General features: G+C 39.1%; 2 protein-coding genes across 2 annotated transcripts; one reads left to right on the top strand and one right to left on the bottom strand.

Moving 5' to 3' along the window:
- Positions 1–1,277: 1,277 nt before the first annotated feature.
- On the bottom strand, positions 1,278–9,282 carry abcg8 (ATP-binding cassette, sub-family G (WHITE), member 8; the record flags this gene model as incomplete). Its single annotated transcript, XM_083898018.1, has 13 exons — positions 1,278–1,415; positions 2,437–2,564; positions 2,655–2,922; positions 3,749–3,825; positions 4,176–4,375; positions 4,508–4,600; positions 5,017–5,176; positions 5,357–5,626; positions 5,770–5,902; positions 6,002–6,240; positions 7,608–7,755; positions 7,879–7,980; positions 9,232–9,282. 13 exons carry the CDS (start codon positions 9,280–9,282, stop codon positions 1,278–1,280), a joined length of 2,007 nt encoding a protein of 668 aa, XP_083754144.1.
- Positions 9,283–9,813: 531 nt separating this feature from the next.
- On the top strand, positions 9,814–21,227 carry abcg5 (ATP-binding cassette, sub-family G (WHITE), member 5; the record flags this gene model as incomplete). The annotated part of the gene is made up of 14 exons (XM_083898017.1): positions 9,814–9,965; positions 10,135–10,256; positions 10,576–10,712; positions 13,827–13,925; positions 14,557–14,689; positions 15,970–16,109; positions 16,354–16,483; positions 16,658–16,871; positions 17,180–17,385; positions 19,107–19,245; positions 19,364–19,437; positions 20,184–20,295; positions 20,372–20,484; positions 21,043–21,227. 14 exons carry the CDS (start codon positions 9,814–9,816, stop codon positions 21,225–21,227), a joined length of 1,956 nt encoding a protein of 651 aa, XP_083754143.1.
- Between the last annotated feature and the right edge of the window lie 871 nt (positions 21,228–22,098).

Below are 22,098 nucleotides of genomic sequence, written 5' to 3'. Positions count from 1 at the left end.
CACTTGATATGGACGTTTGTCCAAAGTAACGACAATATCTTCTTCTATATGTAAGCAGAAAAGCACGTGTGAAGTTCTTATACTAGAAAAATACAAGGAAGTAGTGTGGTGAATGGATCATTATCAATGATATTACTTGACATGAGAGTGCACAGATTCAGTGGACAACACTGTGTAAAGAAAAATGGTAGCAATTTTGACAAAGACAAAGTTAAGCAATTTTGATTTAGTAATACTTTTCTAATTTGGACTCAAACATAATAGGTTAATGTTTAACAGGGTTTTTGTGCAAAAAACACATCTTACATAATCTTCAATCTAAGAGGACACAAGTACAAGATATTTTTTTTTTGAGTGTGACTTACTAAATCTCTACTAGACCCCCCCCCCCCCGCTCCCTATACTGGTATACACATTATTACACTTAATGACCTACATACAAAAAAAAAAAAACATTAAGCTGTAGAAAAAAGAAGAAGATTGAAAATGGAACAAAGCTGCAGATGGATATCTGCCAACGTGGAGGGAAAAGAAGAGAGGGAAAAGAAATGGATCATTTTAATAGGTGTTTCTGCAGAGCTCTACTGCCACCCAGCAGCAGAGAGCCGTACTGCATAAAAAAAAGGCTTGTTTTAATTTTTCTTTCCATAATTATTCACAGATTTAAAAAAAACACTGCTTATTATATTATTAGACCACCTGCCATAAAATTGGGGAAAAATAATATTTTAGAAATCTTTCAAAAACATGTTTAAAACTAAAACTTCTATTGTTATTTATTAGGCAAATGTGAGCCGGCTCACTAAAACTAATGTTTCTGTTTAAGAATGTAAGTAAATAACTATAATCTGACATCTTAATCAAGAAATAATTTTAAAAAAAAACTCAAAACTCTTTTTTTTGTTAAAAAACAAAAGAAAACACATTTATGATAATAATAATTATATTTGAGCATTAAACATATCATTTGGTTAAAGAACTTATACACACTGGTGAATTAACCATTACAGAACATATTTTTATAATTTCTAAAGCTGGCAATTTAGCGCAGCTGTGGTTTTAGGTGGTCTAACACTTTCATTAAGCACTATATGTTGAGATTGTTCCAAAAAGTCAAATTTGTGAGTAATTGTTTCATACATGAATGCTAATACACTTTTTGCAAAGGAAATGTTGTTTTAGAATTAATCAATCTTTTCACAGTAAAACTAATAACTGAAAGCTCAATGTCGAACCAGTCGAACTAGAACTCAGTGTGGTGTCAGATCCAGATGTTTTCACCAGTCCTGGCTAGATTTCTGTTTGATGAACTTCAGGGACAAGTAGTAGAGCACCATGAAGCTGAAACAGACGGCCACCAGGACGACGTAGCACAAGTACAGAGGATACTGGTTCATGTTCATGGCCTCCACCACCTGAGAGAAGAGCAACATGGAGATCATCAGTTTGTCCACATACAGTATAAGACTGTCTCAGTCTGAAGCCCCTGAATGTTTAATTTCAGGGACTGAATCGGACACAATCATGGTGACAGTTCAGAAAATGCATCATTAATTTAAAGGTGCCATATGTAAGAATGTGGCCAAAAACAGTTACTACATTCAAATTCAAAATACCGAGGTCTTTTAGGTTTGGTTTTCTGACGTAACTGGCAACCCGTGGTTGGTCGGCAGCTGAGACTTTACTGACTGCAATGATTGGTAGACGGCAGTAGGTGGCGCCACATGCCAAAACATGATTTGCAGTCTGCAAAATATTTTTTAATGCATATATTTTGGCTGTAGTGTTGCTGTTCCTGAGTTTAGTATGTTATATGAATATTATTCCTGAGTCTGTGACATATTAGGAGGATTTTATGGCCAATTAGTGGTAAAATGGTCTAAAGATGTCCTATATAATTGTTTAATTATCGTTAATTTGAACCTTACAACTAAATAACAATGACTATATAATCATGTTGTGCATTTATTTAAAGGTGCATTATCCAATAAATCTATAGCAACTGGCCATAAAATCCTCATAATATGTCACAGAGACTCAGGAATATGTTCATATAACAAACTGAACTCACCAACAACAACAGTACAGCCAAAATATTCACATTAAAAAAAATCTTTTGCGAACCGCAAATCATGTTTTGACATGTGGCGCCACCTACCGCAGTCTACCAATCACTGCAGTCAGTAGAGTCTCAGCTGCTGAGCAACCACGGGTTGCCAGTTACGTCTGAGCTACAATGGCGGAGAAAAGGAAACCTAAAAGACCTTGGTATTTTGAATTTGAGTGTAGTAACCGTTTTTGGCCACATTCTTACTTATGGCGCCTTTAACTATGCGCAACATAACTATTCAATACCAACTACTTCTGAAGGCTGCAGACCATGAATTGAGACACGGCTAAGGACTCGGATATATGACAGTGTAGCCTTGAACTCACATATATGCCGTCAATATTGATGGTGAAGTTTCCGAGGCTGACAGGATACTTGTTCCCTCTGAACTGCACCTGCAGCATTCCCTCAAAACCCCAGCGCATGAAGGAGGCATGAGACAGCCATGTGGCCACTGAGGAGGTCAAAGACAAACACACACACTGAGCATCATCTGTCCTCACACCAAGCATGAATAACTCATTAACCTGATCCCTCTCCTCACCAAGCCACATGTTTTCAAGGCTGATGACGAAGCCTGCCGTCAAATAGAAGACGGTGAACAAGGCGTTGCCCATGAACGCTGAGGTCTGCAGGGTGGGCAGAGCGGCGGCGACAAACAGAGCCATGGCACGGCTGCAGTAAACCATCAGCCAAGCCAGCAGGAAATTGAGCAGGAAACAGTTCGGAGCATCGTTGAGCCCAGCCAGCCAGTAGATGGGCAAACTGTAGACCAGGGTGAACACACAGTGCTCTGGTAGTTCCCCCAGAATCTGAAGACATTCCAAGTGACAGTGTTAATCCTCAAAATCATCATGATAATCTGCAAATGTCAGCTACAGAGTTGGAACAGAATTTGGAAAGAAAGCTGCTCACTATGCTGTTGATGTTTCCTGGAATAATTTACCTAAAGGTGCCATATGTAAGAATGTGGCCAAAAACGGTTACTGCATTCAAATTCAAAATACCGAGGTCTTTTAGGTTTCGTTAACTGGCAACCCGTGGTTGCTCGGCAGCTGAGACACTACTGACTGCAATGATTGGACGGCAGTAGGTGGCGCCACATGCCAAAACATGATTTCAAAACATAAACATGATTTTCAGTCTGCAAAATATATTTTTTTAATGCAAATATTTTGGCTGTGCTGTTGTTGTTGGTGAGTTCAGTTTGTTATATGAACATTATTCCTGAGTCTCTGTGACATATTAGGAGGATTCTACGGCCAGTTGCTTTAGATTTATTACATAATGCACCTTTAAACTTTCACAGTTGATCACTTTGGGGCATTAAAATACATTTTAAATGATGAGAAACGACTGAGACATTAGCTGGTAAGTTTGGGGGTCAAAAAAGTTATGTCAGGTTACCTTTGATAACAGACAGATCTATACAATACTTTTATAATATCTGCAGGGATCAAACATTTCATAGGCAAGCACGAAAGAAAGAGTTTGTGTGCAGACACACAGTTCATAAAACTTCCCTGTCCTTCACTACTGTAGATTACTGAGGCTGCACGTTATGCTCCACTGTGACTCCAGCATGGAGCGACACTGACCCCTAGTGGAGATGCAGTTTTATGACTGTGGTTCATTCACCTTGGCAAAGAAGTAAGAGGTAACGGAGTACATGCCGTCCTCCAGCTCATGGTAGAGCATGGCTCTCTCTGTGTGACCTGCAGACATTAAATTCAATTAGAATAATGAAACACACATACAGTAACTACAGCACAGTGTTAATACACAGTTTTTCTGAATAACAAATAATTAAATGTAGTGAAGAGGTGCAATCGGCACATTAGCCATCATGCGCTGCCATGTTGCCCCAAGTCACTTTATTAGGTACATTTATTACCAAAAGAAGTGGTCGTGAGTGTTTATTTTTTTTTATTTGAATGAAGACTAATTTCAGTAGTGAGGTCACTACAGCGCAGTAACACAGAACATCATCTGTGAGGTTATAACAGCCACATAAGGAATAATAATCCAAGTGAAAAGGACAACAACATGGCTTTTATTTACTCACATTTAGCTATGACGTCCAGCACCACAGCAAACGGAGTGAGAGCTCCAATCATGTAGAGGAGGGCAACTGTGTCCTGGATGGACAGACGGTCTTCTCCCGCCCCGTAGTACAGAAAACCGACCAGCAGTGACATGAGCAAGGCCTCGAAGCCGTGGACCAGTAATGTGACTAAGTCTCTGAAGTCATTGTACATGTGACGCCTGTGGGTGAAAAGTTAACTTCATTTTTTATCACCATACAGTGTTTCTCAGTCCTGGTCCTGGAGAAACACTGTCCTACAGGTGTGTTGGAGCAGGGACACATCTAATACATACATATGTGTGTGTTGTTACCTGATAAGGGTGGTGAATTGGTGGAGTTTACCAGGTAATCTGTTACTTTGATTGGAGATAGTTATTGCTCTGTCTCCCTCTGACATGCTGGGGCTGCAGGAGATGCAGGGAAAAAGAAAAAAGCAATGGATGTTTTAGACTGAGGTTGAAGACTTATCATCAGCAGTAAAACAAGTCACCATCTAATGTTCCTTCTTTCTGATTGATGAAGTAACACAAAGTCACCCAGGTACATACATACATTTACAGTATAAGAAAATTCACAGACAAACACAAGATTGTTTAAAAACTCTAAATTTGTGCACAGAATACTATAGATATTTACTTGCCTGTGTTTCCCCTTTTAAATAGTTGTTTGTCTGACAACTAGGCATCAAAATGTGTTGTTTTTATTATGTACCTGCCATTTTATTAATTATTTTACTGACATTGTGGCCAAATAATGTCTCATCCTCAAAAATAATGACAAAAAACAGGCCAAATCTAAGATATAAGGCATGTACACAAACCTTTCAGGTAGTGTTGGTGCAGTGTTGGTCCCAGCTGGTTTCCACATGTAATCATTGGTGTCTCTGACCTTCTCCATGAACCGCGCAGAGAGAATTGTGGCTCGCTCCAAACACTCGGCCTCTTTCTCCGGACTGCGTCGATCTATACTGATCAAATCAACTGGACAAACACACACACAGAGAAATGATGGATGGTAAATGGTTTCCAAAGATGAATGGGGCCAAATTTGACATGATAGATGAGATGATGAGTGTATTTCCCATTCCCAAGGAGTAGGAGTGATAATAGCGTTCAAACATTGCTGCTGCCATTCCGACAGCTTTCTACGCTCACACTAACCATAGAAGTCTGACGGGTTGCAGTAGCGAGGGCATGGATGTCCCAGTGCAGTGAAGTAAGGCACCATATCCCGGGCCGCGCCACAGTAAACGGCAGAACCTGACGACATCAGCACGACCAGGTCAAAGAGCTGGAAGATGTCCGATCGAGGCTGGTGGACTGACAGCAGCACCAGACGGTTTCCCCGAGCCAGGCGGGACAGCGTGATCACCAGGTTGTGGGCTGTGAAGCTGTCCAGACCTGACGTGGGCTCGTCCAGGATCAAAATACCTGGCATGGAAAAAGGTGCAGGTACAGATTTTAGAGAGAGAGAGATGGAAGGTCTGAAGAGGATTTCATTGAACTTTGATTTAAAAACACAATTTTATGAGAGGATTCAGCTTTAGACTGATCATTTATTTTTTGTTTCTCACCAGGGTTCCAGAGAAGTTGGACGGCGATGCTGACTCTTCTCCTCTCTCCTCCAGAAACTCCCCTCACATAGTCGTTTCCCACCCTGGTGTTTGCGCACTGTCGCAGCCGCAGTTCTGCAATCACATCATCCACCTGTGACAGGAAGTATCAAAATATATAGTCAGTAAATAATCTTTGGTAATTTGGAGGAAAATTAAATGACAAGTGAGGATTATAAGGACTCATATTTACCCTCTGGTCCCTCTGGGCCTGCGTGAAGTGGGTGGGGAGCCTCAGTTTGGCAACAAAGGCGAGAGTCTCACGGACAGTGAGGTGAGGGAGGAGGCGGTCATCTTGACGGACATGAGCGATGCTCTTCTTCGCCAACTGTTTCGTGCTGGGCTTCCCGTTAATCAGAACCTGACCGGACGTCATTATGCCGCCCTCGTCGCGACACGTTATTATGTCCAGCAAAGATGTTTTACCACAACCTAAGAGAAGACACGGGTCAGTACACAATGTATATACAGTCTTGTATAAAGTACCTTAAAGGGATACTTAAGTAAAATTATTCTACCAGAAAACGACTTTGGTAGAAGTTGAATTCACTTTTTATAATAATACTGAGGTTAAAGTATGACATTTACTCTACTTACTTACTCATTTTCTGATTTAAATGTATATAAGATTTAGAAGTAAAAGTATTTAAAAAGTTAGGAGTTAGGGTTGAGCCATGGTAGCTCAGTGATAGGGTGAGTTGTCAACTGGAAGGTTGTGGGTTCAGTTCCTGGCTCTGCTAGTCTACATGTGTCCTTGAGCAAGACGCTTAACCCCATGTTACAGCGTGTGAATGGGTGAAAATTGTAGTTGTAAAGCAGCTCATCAAAACTTGAAAAGCTCTATATAAATACAGACCATAATACCAACTCTTCTTCTGATTTTATTTGGTAGTAACGAGTAACAAAGACAGTGAGAGGAAATGTAGTGGAGTAAAAGTAGAAGTTGCTAGAAAAATAAATAACAAAGTAAAGTACAGATACGTGTATTTTGTACTTATGCACAGTAACAAAGTATTTGTACTCGTTACGTTACAACACTGTATATTATAGTGAAAGTTCAGACTGAAAATACATGTATATAGTTTAGTATTTAGTATAAATAACATAATTGAATTGAAGTTTTCTGAGAAATGTGCTAAATATACTGCATATATATAGGATATTTTTGTAATATATTGTACATATACCTGGTAGTGCAGCATGACTTAGTATATTTTATTAAAGTAGTGCTTTTTAGTTTAGTACTAAAGCTTTCATATATTTGAGTCTTCAGGGTACAATGTTTACTCCTCTCCATTTATTTGCCAGCTTTGTTTCTTATCAGAGTGAACATGTTCTATCATAATTATCTTGTCCCTGTCACTTGTCTCTGAGAGTTGAATTATTCCGTCAAATGAATGAATGAATGAATGAATAGTTTTATTTCGGTTACAATATAAAAAATTTAAATCATGTGCAATTGATCGGCAAATATTACCACAGACTTACAGTCAACATTTGCTCACAACAAAATTATAAAGAAACTGTAACCGAAAAAGGAATAGGCTGAAGCCGAGGCTTATTTTTGCCTATCCTGTACATTCCATAAAATAACCCAAAATATCAGAAATATCAAATGAAAATCAAATGAAATGATGTCGATTAACTTTGTTGTTTCTTTGCTCCTATATGCAGCACCCTTGTGATTTCAATGTTTAACTGTAACACTGTAGTATTTTAACCTCAATACCTAAAATTATTTCCCACTGTATATGATTAGAGACGGTAATGCCTGAAAGCTGTTTGTGTGTGTGTGTCACCTGAGCTGCCGATGATGGCCAGCATCTGACCGCTGCGGACACGGAGGCTGAGTTTGTTAATGGCCGTCTGCTTATTTCCTTTTATTTCCCATGGCAGCTTGAACTCTGACAACCTCTCATACCAGGGGATCTGTGCCGCTGTGTCCACCTGTGAACACACACATTTACACAGTGAGCTTGTACTATGCATGGTTGTATACAATACAGAGAGACACACACACAAAGCTAAAGATAGCTGTATAAGAAAGCAGAGCAGTTGTGCTTCAGTTACCTCATAGTGCAGGTTGTTGACCTCCAGCTCATTGCACCCTCCGCTGTAGGTGAAGTAGAGACTGCTGTCTTCTTCAGACGAGAACAACTCTGTGTCTTGATGCTGTTAAAGAGAAGTTTCATACAGACAAGGACACATGGTTACATGGTGCCAGTAACCAGACGCTGCACAGAAAACCACATATTTTATAATATGACATTGAACATAACATTTTTGTAAATCTAAAGTGATAATCTTGAATTTGAAATGATTCTACGATACTAAATTGTACTACTAAATTTATTGGACAGCTTCAAGGAGTAATATTCACCATATTTAACCGCGTGTGTGTTTCTGCAAGGGCAGGATTGTGCTCTGACATGCACCTGCTTGTCTGTTTCTAAGTGCAAACACAACCTGAGACCGTTTGCAGGTCAAGAGTCCATAAACCCTTCATTTATTTCCCCCAGAATAATTTGACAATAAAATGTTTGATTAGAGAGTAATCTATGAAGTGATACTGAAATTACAAAATGAACACTTATTTACTGTACATTATGCACCGTAATCTTTTGTTAAAACCAAGTGAATAATGGAGGTAATCTGGAAATCTGTAAGCAGATGTAATAACTGCAATTAAACAAAAGAAACTAAACACACCACATTTATCTCATTGGATTAATTAACCATTAACTGTAATGGAAATAATGACAGAACTGATATATAGAGTATATATTTTTAATAAACCATTGTGGTTTCGGTTAACTTAGAAGTCAGTTCCAGTACTCAATGGTCAAGAGAAAGTTATTGTCAAATATCAAAAATCAGAAAAAGAGATGATTTTAAATTGCAGAGAAAATGGGAAAACACAAATATGTCTGGCAAAAATGTCACTTTGAGATAAAACAGAAAAAAAAGAAAGAAAAGGAAATTCATTATATGAATCAAAGCATAAAGAATAAATTAAAATAAAATAAAACAAAAGAAAACTATTTAAAATGCTTCCATATTATATTTTATGGGTAAAATATAAATTACGTAAGTATCCATGATAAAGCATTTTTTTTCTTACTTTCCAAAATCTCTTTAAATCTTTTATTCAAACTTGGATATTTTTTTTTCAAATATCCTCCAGCAACAGAAACACATTGAGAGAGAAAAACATTAACATAACTTATAGTTATTTAATTCGTTTTTAACTAAGTTAGTAAAATGAGTGGTTATGCAGCTGTCAAACAAAGGAAATCAAGTTTGCACATGGTTTGATTTTATTAGCATTGTAAACTAATCAGAGGAATTTAAATGTAGGCCTTTCGACGAGTTAGAAAAACGGTAACATGTTTCTGATTTAGTGATCGACAGTAGCAGACTGACCTGTGAGGAGCTTTTTCTGTGATAGAGGTCCATGTCTATGCCTGTGTCCATGATGATGCAAGTTGCTGGTCAACGTTTGCAGGGTCAGGAAGTCAACGTCCCCCCCCCCTCTCCCTCTTCTGTCACAAACTTTTCCCCTCTGCTTTCCCTTCACTGTTTCCCCTCCGTGTTTGGCAGTTTGACTTCAGTCCAGCTGAAGATCTCCTTGTGTCTCAGCTCAAAAGCCTTGTGTCTCAAAGTGTTCAAGTTCATGTCATGTCAGTCCTTCGCCTGCTCTGTCCTGACAGTCATAGCTCAGTTTGAGGACTAACAGCTAAGTCCATCTGCTCAGCGTGTGTGTTTTTTCTCTTCTTTATACAACTGCAGATCAAAGTTCCCTAAGATAACACAGTATTCACTGTGTGTTTATGGCTCCTGAGAGACACTGCTGCTTTGAGAGGAAACAGAGAAGCAAAGTCTGGGACTTTGAGACGATTTTAGAGCTTCATGTGTTGGATATGAGAAAAGTGCTCTGACGGACGAGATAGAGTTGTTGTTTGGAGCAGCAGACTGGCTGGAGAACACCGAGACAGATTTTGTGCAATGCAGGCACTGGAACCAGAGGACAGGACCAGAGCTCACGAGTCCTTCAAGTACATATCAGATGTGAAGAGGGATGTTTGGAGGGACAGTAAAGAGGAGCGATCGGAGCCTCCCTGTTGCCTGAGCTGCAGCAACATCTCCTACACAGTCAGGTACAGTCTGAGAATTAACTTATTTATCAATTAAAAGTTTGGTTCGATATATCTTTAATTGTCTGGTTTCTTTAAGCTCACTGATAAAATACATTACTTATTACTAAGTCTCTGGTGTCATTCGCTGGGGAAATTATGCTCACTGTGTCTGTGTGTGTGTGTGTTGCAGTGAGCGTGTGGGTCCATGGTGGGACTTACCATCCTACAGGAAGCGATGGACGCGTCAGATCCTCAACGACGTCTCCTTCCATGTAGAAAGTGGACAGATCATGGGCATCCTGGGAAATTCAGGTAGATACTCATTTCAGTCCTACGTTTTTTATATGGAGATAAAATAAATGTGATTCCTGAACGAACATACGTCAACCGGTTAATTTGAGTTCATTTAAAAGATAAATAAATAACACACTATTTATGTTTTTCTAATTTTAACAGTTTTAAAATATTCAGAATCCCAGTTCAAAGATATTGTGATTACTTTGTAAAATATTTATTTAAAATGAAAAACCCTGTAGCAAAAATGAAACTGGGAATTACAGGGCATCTAAAATGAAATTTGCTGTTCATACAACTGTACTTAAGTGTAATTGTGTGTGTTTGCATGGTAAAGGCTCAGGAAAGACCACGTTGTTGGACGCTGTCTCTGGCAGGATTGGACACCGTGGCACACTGCTGGGTGAAGTCTTCATTAATGGCCGGAAACTGAAGAGAGAAGAGTATCAGGACTGTTTCTCTTATGTGCTGCAGGTAACACACACAGAAACACACATGCATACATGTCCATAAATACACACAATCTCTGTGTTTCCGGGCTGCAGCACTACAACAAGGCCAAGAAAATGATAAAAACTCACCAAATATACTGATATTGGTGAGCCTTTACAATAAGGGTCCCTTAATTAATGTTAGTTAGTACATTACTAAGCATTAATTAACTGTTTAATTATATATTAACAATCATTAATATATATTACTTTGCATTCGTTAATGTCTTAATAAGCAGTTAATTAATGTTTACAACCATTAATAAAAGTTTAATATTGTAATTAGTTAGCATTATAGATACATTAATTAACACATTAGTTAATATATTAGGAAGCCATTAATAATGTCTCATAATAATCATTTACTAATGGTGTTTATTTGGAGTGAATAAGCATTAAGTAACAGCTAACTAATGCATCTACTAATCACTCGCTTTATGGTGTACATGTTACCTAGATGAGCATTAATAAACAAATAATTTAGGTCTTAATTAATCAATTACTAATGCTGTGCTATGAATGTCATCAGGTAGCCCTTATACTAACCAGAGGTGGAAAAAGTACTAAAATATTGTACTCAAGTAAAAGTACCAATACTTTGATGAAATATTACTCAAGTAGAAGTAAAAAGTAGTTAATTTGAAATGTACTTTAAGTAAAAGTTACTTAGTTACTTTGCATGGGGTGTGAGGGTAGTAGAAATATGAAGAGGGGTCAGAAATCCAAAACTATTTTGGAGCTCACGCGCCCGGTGCCACACAGGATATTATGTCACTTTTGGCGCGCGCCCTCTATGTTCACGCGCCAGTGCTGGTGGTAATCACATCGTCATTCGTCTTCATTGTGCTGAATTTTTGTTTTTACTCAGTAATGGAAAGGATTTATAAAGTAACTAAGTACAATACTTGAGTCAATACATACTCAAGTAAAATACAAAATCTTGATTTTAAATTGTACTTAAAAGTATTCAATACAGTTACTTGAGTAAATGTATTTAGTTACTTACCACCTCCGATACTAACCTTATGTAAGGTATTACTATTATATTATATAATATTAAACCCCCAAATCCATGAGCCAAAGGGGCTGTGCTGTATCCAGATTTTATAATACATCCATGGTCGCTACCGGAAACCCACGTCTACAATTACTTTTGCTTAAATATCAAGTGTTACCCTGATATTTCATAGAAAAACAATGTTCCTCATGAAAACTTTAGAACATGGAGGAAGAGCAAAACTAGTCTTGAGTATGTCAGTATGTCCTCATTAAAGCAATTTCAATAGCTGAAGTGTTGAAAGAAATTAAATATTTCCAACACATTATTAAAAGGATATTCACAAGTTATTAGCACCTAATCACATGAGCTTTTCACTTTGGCTGGCTCCTGCCTGTCAGGATCACATGTGAAGCACGTGGATAGTTCATATTTAAGTTGTCTTAAAACAAAATGAAAACAACATTTCACTAAAACTCCTGAAAGGCTGCCCGGGCCTCTGTGTGAAATTAACTTAAGACCCTCGATATCCTCCTCATATACTTAATCTCTCAATGAGAGGTGCTCAAGTGTATCCAAAGACCGAATTAAAAACAGTGGCGTAAAGCAGGCCTTTGCTTCCTTTCAAATCATCTCTCCTCTCGCTGATAACGCCAACCCTCCCTCGCTCTCTAAGCCTCGTCATTAACTCCCCTCGCTAAGCTGCAGATGAGGAGGTGATATGAGCTCCTGATATCAAAGTCATTCAGGAGAGAGACTGAAGAGGAGAGGGACTGGGAGGCGCCACATGTTAATTGAGGCAGGCACGAGGTTCAGAACTTCGAGACCATGTGTGTGTGTGTCTTTCAGAGGGGTATATTATAGTCAGTGCCATGCACATGTCAACATGTAATGAACATAGACGTGTGAAGATGACTAAAAACCTGTCAGGATGTGACGTAGTTTGATGTGCAGGGATGGAGTGATCATACATGGTGCATGCATAGTGCCATCCATCCAATTTCTACCTCCACGTGAGGGTTTGCGGAGACTGTGCCAATCTCAGCTGACATAGGGTGATAGGCGGGGTCACACCCTGGACAGGTTGCCAGTCCATCACACGGCCACATAGAGAGACAAACAACCATCCAGTCTCACACCTATGGTCAATTTAGAGTGTCCAATTGACTTAATCCCCATATTGAATGTTTTTGGACTCTGGGAGGAAACCAGAGAAAATACACCCACACACATGCAAACATGCAAACTCCATGCAGAAAGGCTCTTGTTCTGTCTTCTTGCTGCAAAGGCAAGACTGCTAACCACTACAGCTAACGTGTGGGCCCCTGGTGCAAAGTGGAGATAGGGAAAATACCACCTGAGTTAATGTTGTCTTTTTAACCATCTTAAACCAGTCTGGTCATTCACCTCTCTCTCGCCATTTTTTCTCACAATTTTTTTGAGAAACCCTTGAGATGGTTGTGCTTGAAAATCCTAGAAGATCAGCAGTTTTATGAAAACACATTTGAAACTTAAAGGTGCCATATGTAAGAATGTGGCCAAAAACGGTTACTACATTCAAATTGCGGTTGCTCGGCAGCTGAGACTCTACTGACTTCAATGATTGGTAGACAGTGGTAGGTGGCGCCACATGCCGAAACATGATTTCAAAACATAAACATGATTTGCAGTCTGCAAAAAAATTTTTTTAATGCAAATATTTTGGCTGTACTGTTGTTGTTGATGAGTTCAGTTTGTTATATGAACATTATTCCTGAGTCTCTGTGACATATTAGGAGGATTTTATGGCCAGTTGCTTTAGATTTATTACATAATGCACCTTTAAATAACCTTTCTACCCCACTCTGACAATGAGTTTAAACTTCAGCAGGTTGTCTTGATCATGCCTGCATGCATTGAGCTGCTGTCATGTGATTGGCTGATTAGATAATAGTGTTCAACAAGTCTACCTAATATAAAGTGCATGTGTAAAATGGAGGAGGATTCTATGACGATACTATATCCTCAGTTAGGATGAAGGACCCATCACTGTTTTCACTATGCGTTTGTTTCTTTTCATCACTACTCTCTTTACCATCCTCTTCTTTTTGTGTCCACTAGAGTGATAACTTATTGAGTTATCTGACTGTGGAGGAGACTCTGACATACACGGCACAGCTGGCACTGCGGAACCACTCGGCTGATGCCATCAAGAAGAAGGTGACTGTTGAAAGCATCCTCTGCTTTGTCCACTCGGTTTGCTCTCTGTGGCTAAACTTGACATTTTCCTCTGTCAAAGGGTATGAGCGTGGAGCACCAGTGTCTTAAGCGCACAGCTATATTTTACATGATACATGATATTATTTGCTTCATCAGCGCTAGGGTCGCTTACTGTTTAAATTTATAGTCTATGATTTATTTTCAAACTCATGGGAACACATATTTCACCATCACCATTTAGTAGGTGCTTACTAACATATATGTAGCACACTAGCCCTTTAATACTAATCATTAAGCACATACCCTGCCACTAACCCTGCATAACCTTATTCTACCTCTATTACGGCATGAATTAAGATATTTCCTACACATGGTGTTAATACCTGCTTAATATTTACTAATAAAGGGCTAGTATGCTACTTATATGCATGTTAGTAAGTATCTAGTTAATGGTGAATATGTGTTCCCTAATCTAAAGTGTAACCAAACTCATTAATGAAAATATTTGATATTACTTCATGCCTTTACGTACTATAGATTCAGGATATTGTTCAGCAGGTTGTTGTCAACTGACTTCTTAGAGGTAGTGATAATCTTGTCACCTGACCTTTGACCTGTGGCTGCCGTGCAGGTGTCCTCGGTGATGGCCGAGCTGAGTCTGAGTCACGTGGCCCACAGTGTTATCGGAGGCCGCGTTTTCCCAGGGATCTCTGGGGGCGAGAGGAGGAGGGTCTCCATCGCCTGCCAGCTCCTGCAGGACCCACGTGAGTAACCACCTCTCCAGGCTGGAACACTCCTGAGGATAGTGATGATCATTTTATTCATGAAGCACTTTTTGAGCATCAGCGCAATGTGCTTCCCAGATAAGCAAAAGGAATACTGAAATAAGACAAATCACCCAAATTAAGAAAATGAGATCACATTAAGCAGCACTGAGCTCAAGGTCGTTAAATAGATAATCAAATGCTACACAATAGTATGCTAATATAGAAGATAATGTCCTAAATGAATAAAATGTCAACATAAAATAAAAGGATATAAATACATTTTAAATAAACATGGAACCATATACACAACTCAAGTAAATGGTAAAACAAGTGCAAAAATAACTTACTCTTAGCATTAAGAGTAAGCCATCTTATATTGTTGATATCCTGAAGTATTAATGTTGAAGCTTTGAGACTAATGGGACAATATGTTTGAAAATAATGTCTAGAACTATTAAGTGCATTTTTTGTGCAACAAATATTGCATTTCATACACATATTCTTTAAAACAAAAATTCAAACCAGTGAGGATTGTTTCAACCTGAAAACAAGAGTAAACTTCACGACAAGACCCGTCTCTCCCTAAAGTGTTCAGAAGTCCACACTGAAAGAACAAAGGGAGCTAAAGAGAGGAATAAGTAAAGGACACATGAGGGGATGAAGGGAGAGATGGAGAAGCGTAATGGAAAAGGGGGTTATCACACCACAAAGGGAATGAGCAGAGACTCACCTGTGTGTGTGTGTGTGTGTGTGTGTGTGTGTGTGTGTCCGTCCTTTATCAGGTCTACAGTCCTCGAGGGAGGATGAAAGGTCTCAGTCCTCATTCAGGATTAAAATAACTATAGACAGAGAGAGAGAGGAGAGAGAGCGTAATGAGGAGTTCCCATTTGCTGCCTCTCCAATCAACCAGGAAATGAATTAATCTCACAATTAAAGCACAAGTTAATTCCACTCTACTTTCATCATTGCTAAGAGGCAATCTTTTAATTGTCCTAATTATACTAATTAACTGAAAAAAAGAACAGAATTATCTTCACAAGTTGAATTTGGCCCCACAGAGAGTCCTGCATCTGCCACTTAATGAAGAGTGCATTCAAAAGTTTCTCACTTAAAAGAATAGAAATAAAAAAGTTACTGTGCTTTTCTCATTCTCAACCTTTCACTGTGTGTGTGTGTGTGTGTGTGTGTGTGTGTGTGTGTGTGTGTGTGTGTGTGTGTGTGTGTGTGTGTGAGACGCACGCACGGACCATGACGTCATCGCGGCGATGTCCTCGTAGGCGTGATCCTGTTGGACGAGCCCACCACCGGCCTGGACAGCATGACAGCCAATCAGATTGTGGTGCTCCTGGCACAGCTGGCCCAGAGGAACCGTATCGTCATAGTAACGATCCACCAACCGCGGTCCGAGCTCTTCAGGGTGGGTTTTCAGGAACTGGAGAAAGAGAGAGATATTTGTCAATGGTAACTTCATTTAGAAGGACAGAGACAAACTAAGTCCTCTTAAAATACCAGTGACCACAAAACAGGTGGTTTGATTTTTAGTTCTCTTAAATGATTGCTGCATGTACATAAGGGCTATGACTATTGTTTTTTGACTTGTAAAATGCCTCACTATTTTATACCAAACAGAAAGATAAATAAACGTTGGTTTGTGTGTACAGGTGTTCAACAGGATCGCGATCATGAGTCGTGGAGAGCTGGTGTTCTGTGGACAACCAGAGGAAATGGTAGATTTCTTCAGTCAGTGTGGATATGAGTGTCCAGAGTACTGCAACCCCTTTGATATTTATGGTAATGCACATGTATTTGTACATACTGTATATATGATATATACTGAATACACAAAAGCTTGCATATTTAACAGGCATATAATATAGTACATCTACATAGTATCCAAAACAATGAAACCTGTGTAGTGTTTGTATTTAAAAAAAATAAAAGTAAATCTCCTGTGATGTGACACAGTTGACTTCACGTCCGTGGACACGCGCAGCAGCGAAAGGGAGGCAGCCACGTTCAATCGCATGCACGAGATCACGTCGTCCTATCAGGGCTCGGCGATCTACCACAGCATGTTGGGAAAAATAGGGCAGAGCCTGCAGCAGGAGGACAAAGCAGCCATTCCCTTTAAGAGCAAAGAGTCACCCAGTGGCTCAGCCAAACTGGAGGTTCTGCTCAGGTCAGTGCTGAGCAAGTCTTCAATCCCCTTAAATATGTGCTTCATACATAGGTTTTGGAGAGTGTATCTCTTTAAATGCATGTATAAATAACCTCTTAAATATATTATTTTGCTTTATGAATCACATGACTTCATTTACATGGGTACATCTAATCTGATCTTTGCAAGACACAAGGCACAGGGTGCAGCTCAACTTAGTTCTATAATAAGAACAAACAGTGTCACCAACAGTCATTCCACTCACTCGATGTCTTCCTGCCTTTATTTATCTTTATCTTTATCTATTTTTCTGTGTGTTTTATCTGCAGGAGGACTGTGAGGAACCTGTCCAGAGATAGGATGGGTGTTCTGATGCGTCTGTCCCAGAACCTGATCTATGGTCTCTTTGTGGCCTTCTTTGTCATGCGTTTAGACAACAACGTCAGTAAGGGCGCAGTGCAGGACCGCATCGGCATCATCTACCAGAGCATCGGTGCCTCGCCCTACACTGGCATGCTGAATGCTGTAGCCCTCTGTAAGTCTAATAAACAATTAGACATTTATTTGACATTTAAGGCCTCACTCACACTCTACATATTTGTATACTGTATAACTGAGCTGGAAACATGAGAGTTCATGTGATTACTCTCCTTTTCACTGATATGCCACCTAGTCCTCGCCCTCAACAGTCACATAATATGTGAGCAACATTATATTTCATTTAACAGCATGTGTCTGATACCATCGCTTCATAAATATCTACACGAGTTGGATACAATGGCTTGAAGGAAATTGTGAAGTGCACGTCGCGCTCTATCGCCTTATTAAAAAAAGATGTTTTATCTTTGTCGAACAGCTTGTTACAAACGTCTTTATCTGCGTCGCGTAAGCCCACTTATCTCTCGTTCAGCGGGTGAAAGGAGTTCAAATGTGTGCAGTATTTCTGTTCCCTTCAGCAAAAAGAAAAAAAAAGTGTTAAGTCCAGCTTTGATTTTGCTCAGTGAGGGAGTTTTACGAGAGTCTCTGTCGGGTCAGATTAAGCGATAGGTTGTACATTAATCTAGATCACAGGTCTTCAACAGGGGGGACGGGAATCTTTTTTTATTTAATTTAAATTTAAATACACATTAACAAGGTTAGATACATTGTGTGCTGCACATCAGGGTCAGACATCTCACTAATGTGGGAGCATGTGTGCCATTCACACATTCACTGTCCCGTTTGAATAGCGGACTGTTGATGTTGGCATTGTTATCAGTTAACAACTTATAAATGGCAGTGACACGGTCACCCCACTCACTGTACCTTGCACATGTTTGCACATGAACTGAAGAAGCCTCTTGGGTGGGAGGTGAAACGTCTTCAACTGAACTCAAGCAAATCCATTCGACCTACAGCAAACAGAAGAAGACACATGTTTAGGGGATCCCTGCTAGAATTGACTAGAATTATAGATTAGAACAGTCGTCAGCATAAATACAACTTTTAATTTCTGGAGCATTATACTATAAGATCACATGTATTGTTTTGTTTCACTGGCAGGTTGCACTTGTAGTTAACCTACGGGTGCAGAATGACCTTTACTCTGTTTCGAACTCAGTGAACCAACGTGCCTTTTTACCCACAGAGTTCGGTATTCATAGCTGCTGCTGTGACTTCAAATAACCCCGAGTGCAGAGAAACTGTTACACACAGACACAAAGAGAGTCCACGGTTTCTTTCATCCACGCTCACTGAACTGTCAGATTGTGCTGTTTGAAACTCTTCAGAAAAGACACTCACAAGAGACTTTTAACCACAATCTTTTTTTTTTTTACCACTGGTTTTACACCACAAGTTAAAAGACGATTTGGAATACAGTTTTAGAATATTCAACCAGTGAATGAGCTTGGCTTTGCAGATTGATTATCCCCTCAATGTATTCCTCGGTTATCAGGCTGTTACAGATACTGACGATAAGGAGATAGGATAAAACACTGGCCTCAGCACTATCCACATTAAAATGTAAAAGGTGTTGGTGATTAAGCACATCACACTGACCTTGAATCTCTTGAACACCAGCTGATAAGATACTGAAATTGGTTCACTCATCATGAAAGTGACATGCCTTCTTGACTTTAATGATAAAACTTTATGTCAGATGTTTAGATTTCACAAAATTCTTGTTCATTCATTTGCTCTTCATTATTAACAAATACCAAATATTTGTTTTTAAGCTTTCATCGTGTCACATTGCCTCCTTTGTCTCATCCTCAGTCCCGGCGTTGCGAGCCATCAGCGATCAGGAGAGTCAGGATGGTCTGTACAGTAAATGGCAAATGTTTCTGGCCTACATCTTCCACATCCTGCCCCTGAGCATCCTGGCCATCTTAGTGTTCACCTCTTTCCTTTACTGGTGGGTACGAAGACTGCATGGCTCTCTTCCTAGGTGGTGTTTGATGGAGGATGAGGTTTCTGTTTATGGATAATGCCTAAAGTTAAGTTTTGTCTTTGTTTTTCTGCTTTTCTCTCAGGACGGTGGGCATGCACCCTGATACTTTACGCTTCCTGTGTTTCACTGCTGTTGTCCTGGTGCCACATATTATAGGTGAGCTAATGTCATTTAAAGATCAAGTGTAGAGCCTATATTACATCATGTGGACATCTGAGTAGTTACCACAACACTGTGGTTAAAATTGTGATTGTGATTAAAGTCCTGCTGAATGTCCAGATACACTTTTAGCAGTATAATCAACTTGTGAAACTTTTCATGGACACTTCTTGGTGTTTTTAGCTGTCTGTATCTCTGTGATATAAAGTGTCACTGTGTGTTGCCACATACACACAGAGAAAAACTATACGATACTGAGAAACAAAGAGAGTCGTGTGGAGCTGACTGGCTTAATCAGCGTTGTGTGCAGCGCAGCTTAAAGTGGGAAAATCATTCTTCAAATGAGCTCCCTTGTACAGCACATTAAGCATTCACAGTAATCTGCTTATTAAGCTTTGTATTACATGTATTATATTCTTATTCAAGAACTATTCTAAAGTTTGACTCAAAAAATAGTTTTAATTTCAAATCACATTAGAAGGTCACTCTCGATGGTATTTAATACTGAACTTCGCACACCATAAATTGCAAGTTGCAAGTTTTTCATGGGCGCAACCCACAAATGTATTTTCCTTACAAATGTGGCTCCAAAATAAACAGCAGTATAAGATTTATTATAAATAATCGATCAAACACAAATTTCCTTACTTTTTGTGCTAAGTTCATAATATATTTCTATTTTCACTAATAAGACCCAAGTGGAGTTTATGTTTTCACAACTTACTTCATTCTCTTTTCCTCAGGTGAGTTGCTGACCGTGGTGCTCTTAGGTGTGTGCCAAGACCCTTACATGGTCAACACTGGTGTGGCTCTGCTCAACATCGCAGGGATCTTGGTGGGATCTGGATTCCTAAGGTGACAATAACATAGAATTGTGAATAAAGGACGTGTGCTGCACACTGCTGCCAATAACACACCTTCCCGTCAACAGAAGCACACAGCAGATGCCGCAGGTTTTCCAGTGGCTCAGCTACTTGACATTCCAGAAGTACAGCTGTGAGCTTCTCATCGTCACCGAGTTCCATGGACTCGAGTTCACATGCAGTAAGTTTATACCATGACCTGACAATAAAGAGTGACATGACATTTTGAATATGGTGGTTATACTATATGTGGTAACTCTATTGGTATATATATAATATAACCATATATAAAAACATTTTACTTGACCTGGACATCACTCATTAAAGTAAATAGAGAAGTCCAGATGGACATTTTGAGGCTCAGGTGTTAAAGGGTTAATGAGATTAGGCTAAATAAGTTAGGCTGTTTAACATTAGCACAGATAAACTGTATCAATACAGCTTTTACAGAAACTGAAAATTGTTGACTTGAAATTGAGATTCAGTGCAGGACATTTGAATCACTTTTCTCCATGTTCCTCTTTTATATTGGCAAATGACTGTTTGATATAAAAGATTAAAGATAAGTTATCATTACCATGATGCTCTTATTTACAATGAATGATCAAATATGGGTTCAGCGTTCAAGGACACTTGGTAGGAGAGACTCATTGGCTGTTTTGAGATCTGATGCTGTGTTTGTGAAATCAGATAAGTGTTAACTCTTTCTCCTTGGTGTGCCGTGATGTTGTTGCTGCAGATTCTTCCAAACCTCTTCCAGGAGGCTGTCCGATCACTCACGGCAATCAGATCATTGACGAAGGCTATCCAGGCGCTCTGTCCCGATACACACAAGACTTTCTTCTCCTTTACTCCTTCCTCCCCGTTCTCCTGCTGCTCGGCATGATCAGCTTCAAGATCAGAGACAAGCTCGTACGCCATTAGAACATCGGGCAATAACCGAGTTGGGTTCAGATCTGATCTAAATCTGATATCCAGTATGACGTTATACACACTTCATGATGTACTGTATATAGTAAAGTACTGCGCCACCGTCTATGACAATGTGTTATTGTGTTTGCACTCAACCATTTCCTCTTAAACTGAAGAGATTATACCTTAATGTTTAAAAACAGGAACTATAGTATATAGAACATATATTTTTTTTTTTTCAATCAAGGTTCAGTTCAATATTTACTGTGTAGTATATTTTAAATTTAATTGAGCATTACCACCATTAAAACAGCACACTTAAAGAGATTAACGGTTTGCAACATGTGTGAGTTACATTTCTTCAATTTGCATTGAGGGCAGAAAAAAAATAGAATTAAATTGCAATCTTTCTGATTTGATAATTGTATTGTTTCATACTGCGAGTTTGATGTGAAAATTATTAACTGTTCAGGTTTAGTTTAAAATGAATGATACATAAAGTACATTTAACCTAAATCTTAAAATGATATCTCACCAATTGAATTGAAAACAACCGAATGACAGACTGCTTTGTAGTATTATGTACATGATTATTTACATGTCACTCATGTATTACTTTGCCCGACCTATATTGTCACTGTAAAGCATCATTAAAAGAAAGTCATACCTACGGTAACAATTTAAAAGTGTTTATTTTTCTACAACACATTATATCCTCAGTGCACTGTACAAGAAGGCCTGTAGCATTCCAAAGCTTAAACAAAGTCTCTATTAATGTAAAATGCATACGTACATTGATTTGTGGTGTGTGTGTGTGTGTGTGTGTGGTGTGTGTGTGTGTGTGTGTGTGTGTGTGTGTGTGTGTGTGTGTGTGTGTGTGTGT

Source organism: Microchirus variegatus (assembly GCF_963457635.1).
Source record: "Microchirus variegatus genome assembly, chromosome: 11".
NCBI classification, from domain to species: Eukaryota; Metazoa; Chordata; class Actinopteri; order Pleuronectiformes; family Soleidae; genus Microchirus; species Microchirus variegatus.
This window is presented reverse-complemented; position numbering and strand designations above follow the sequence as displayed.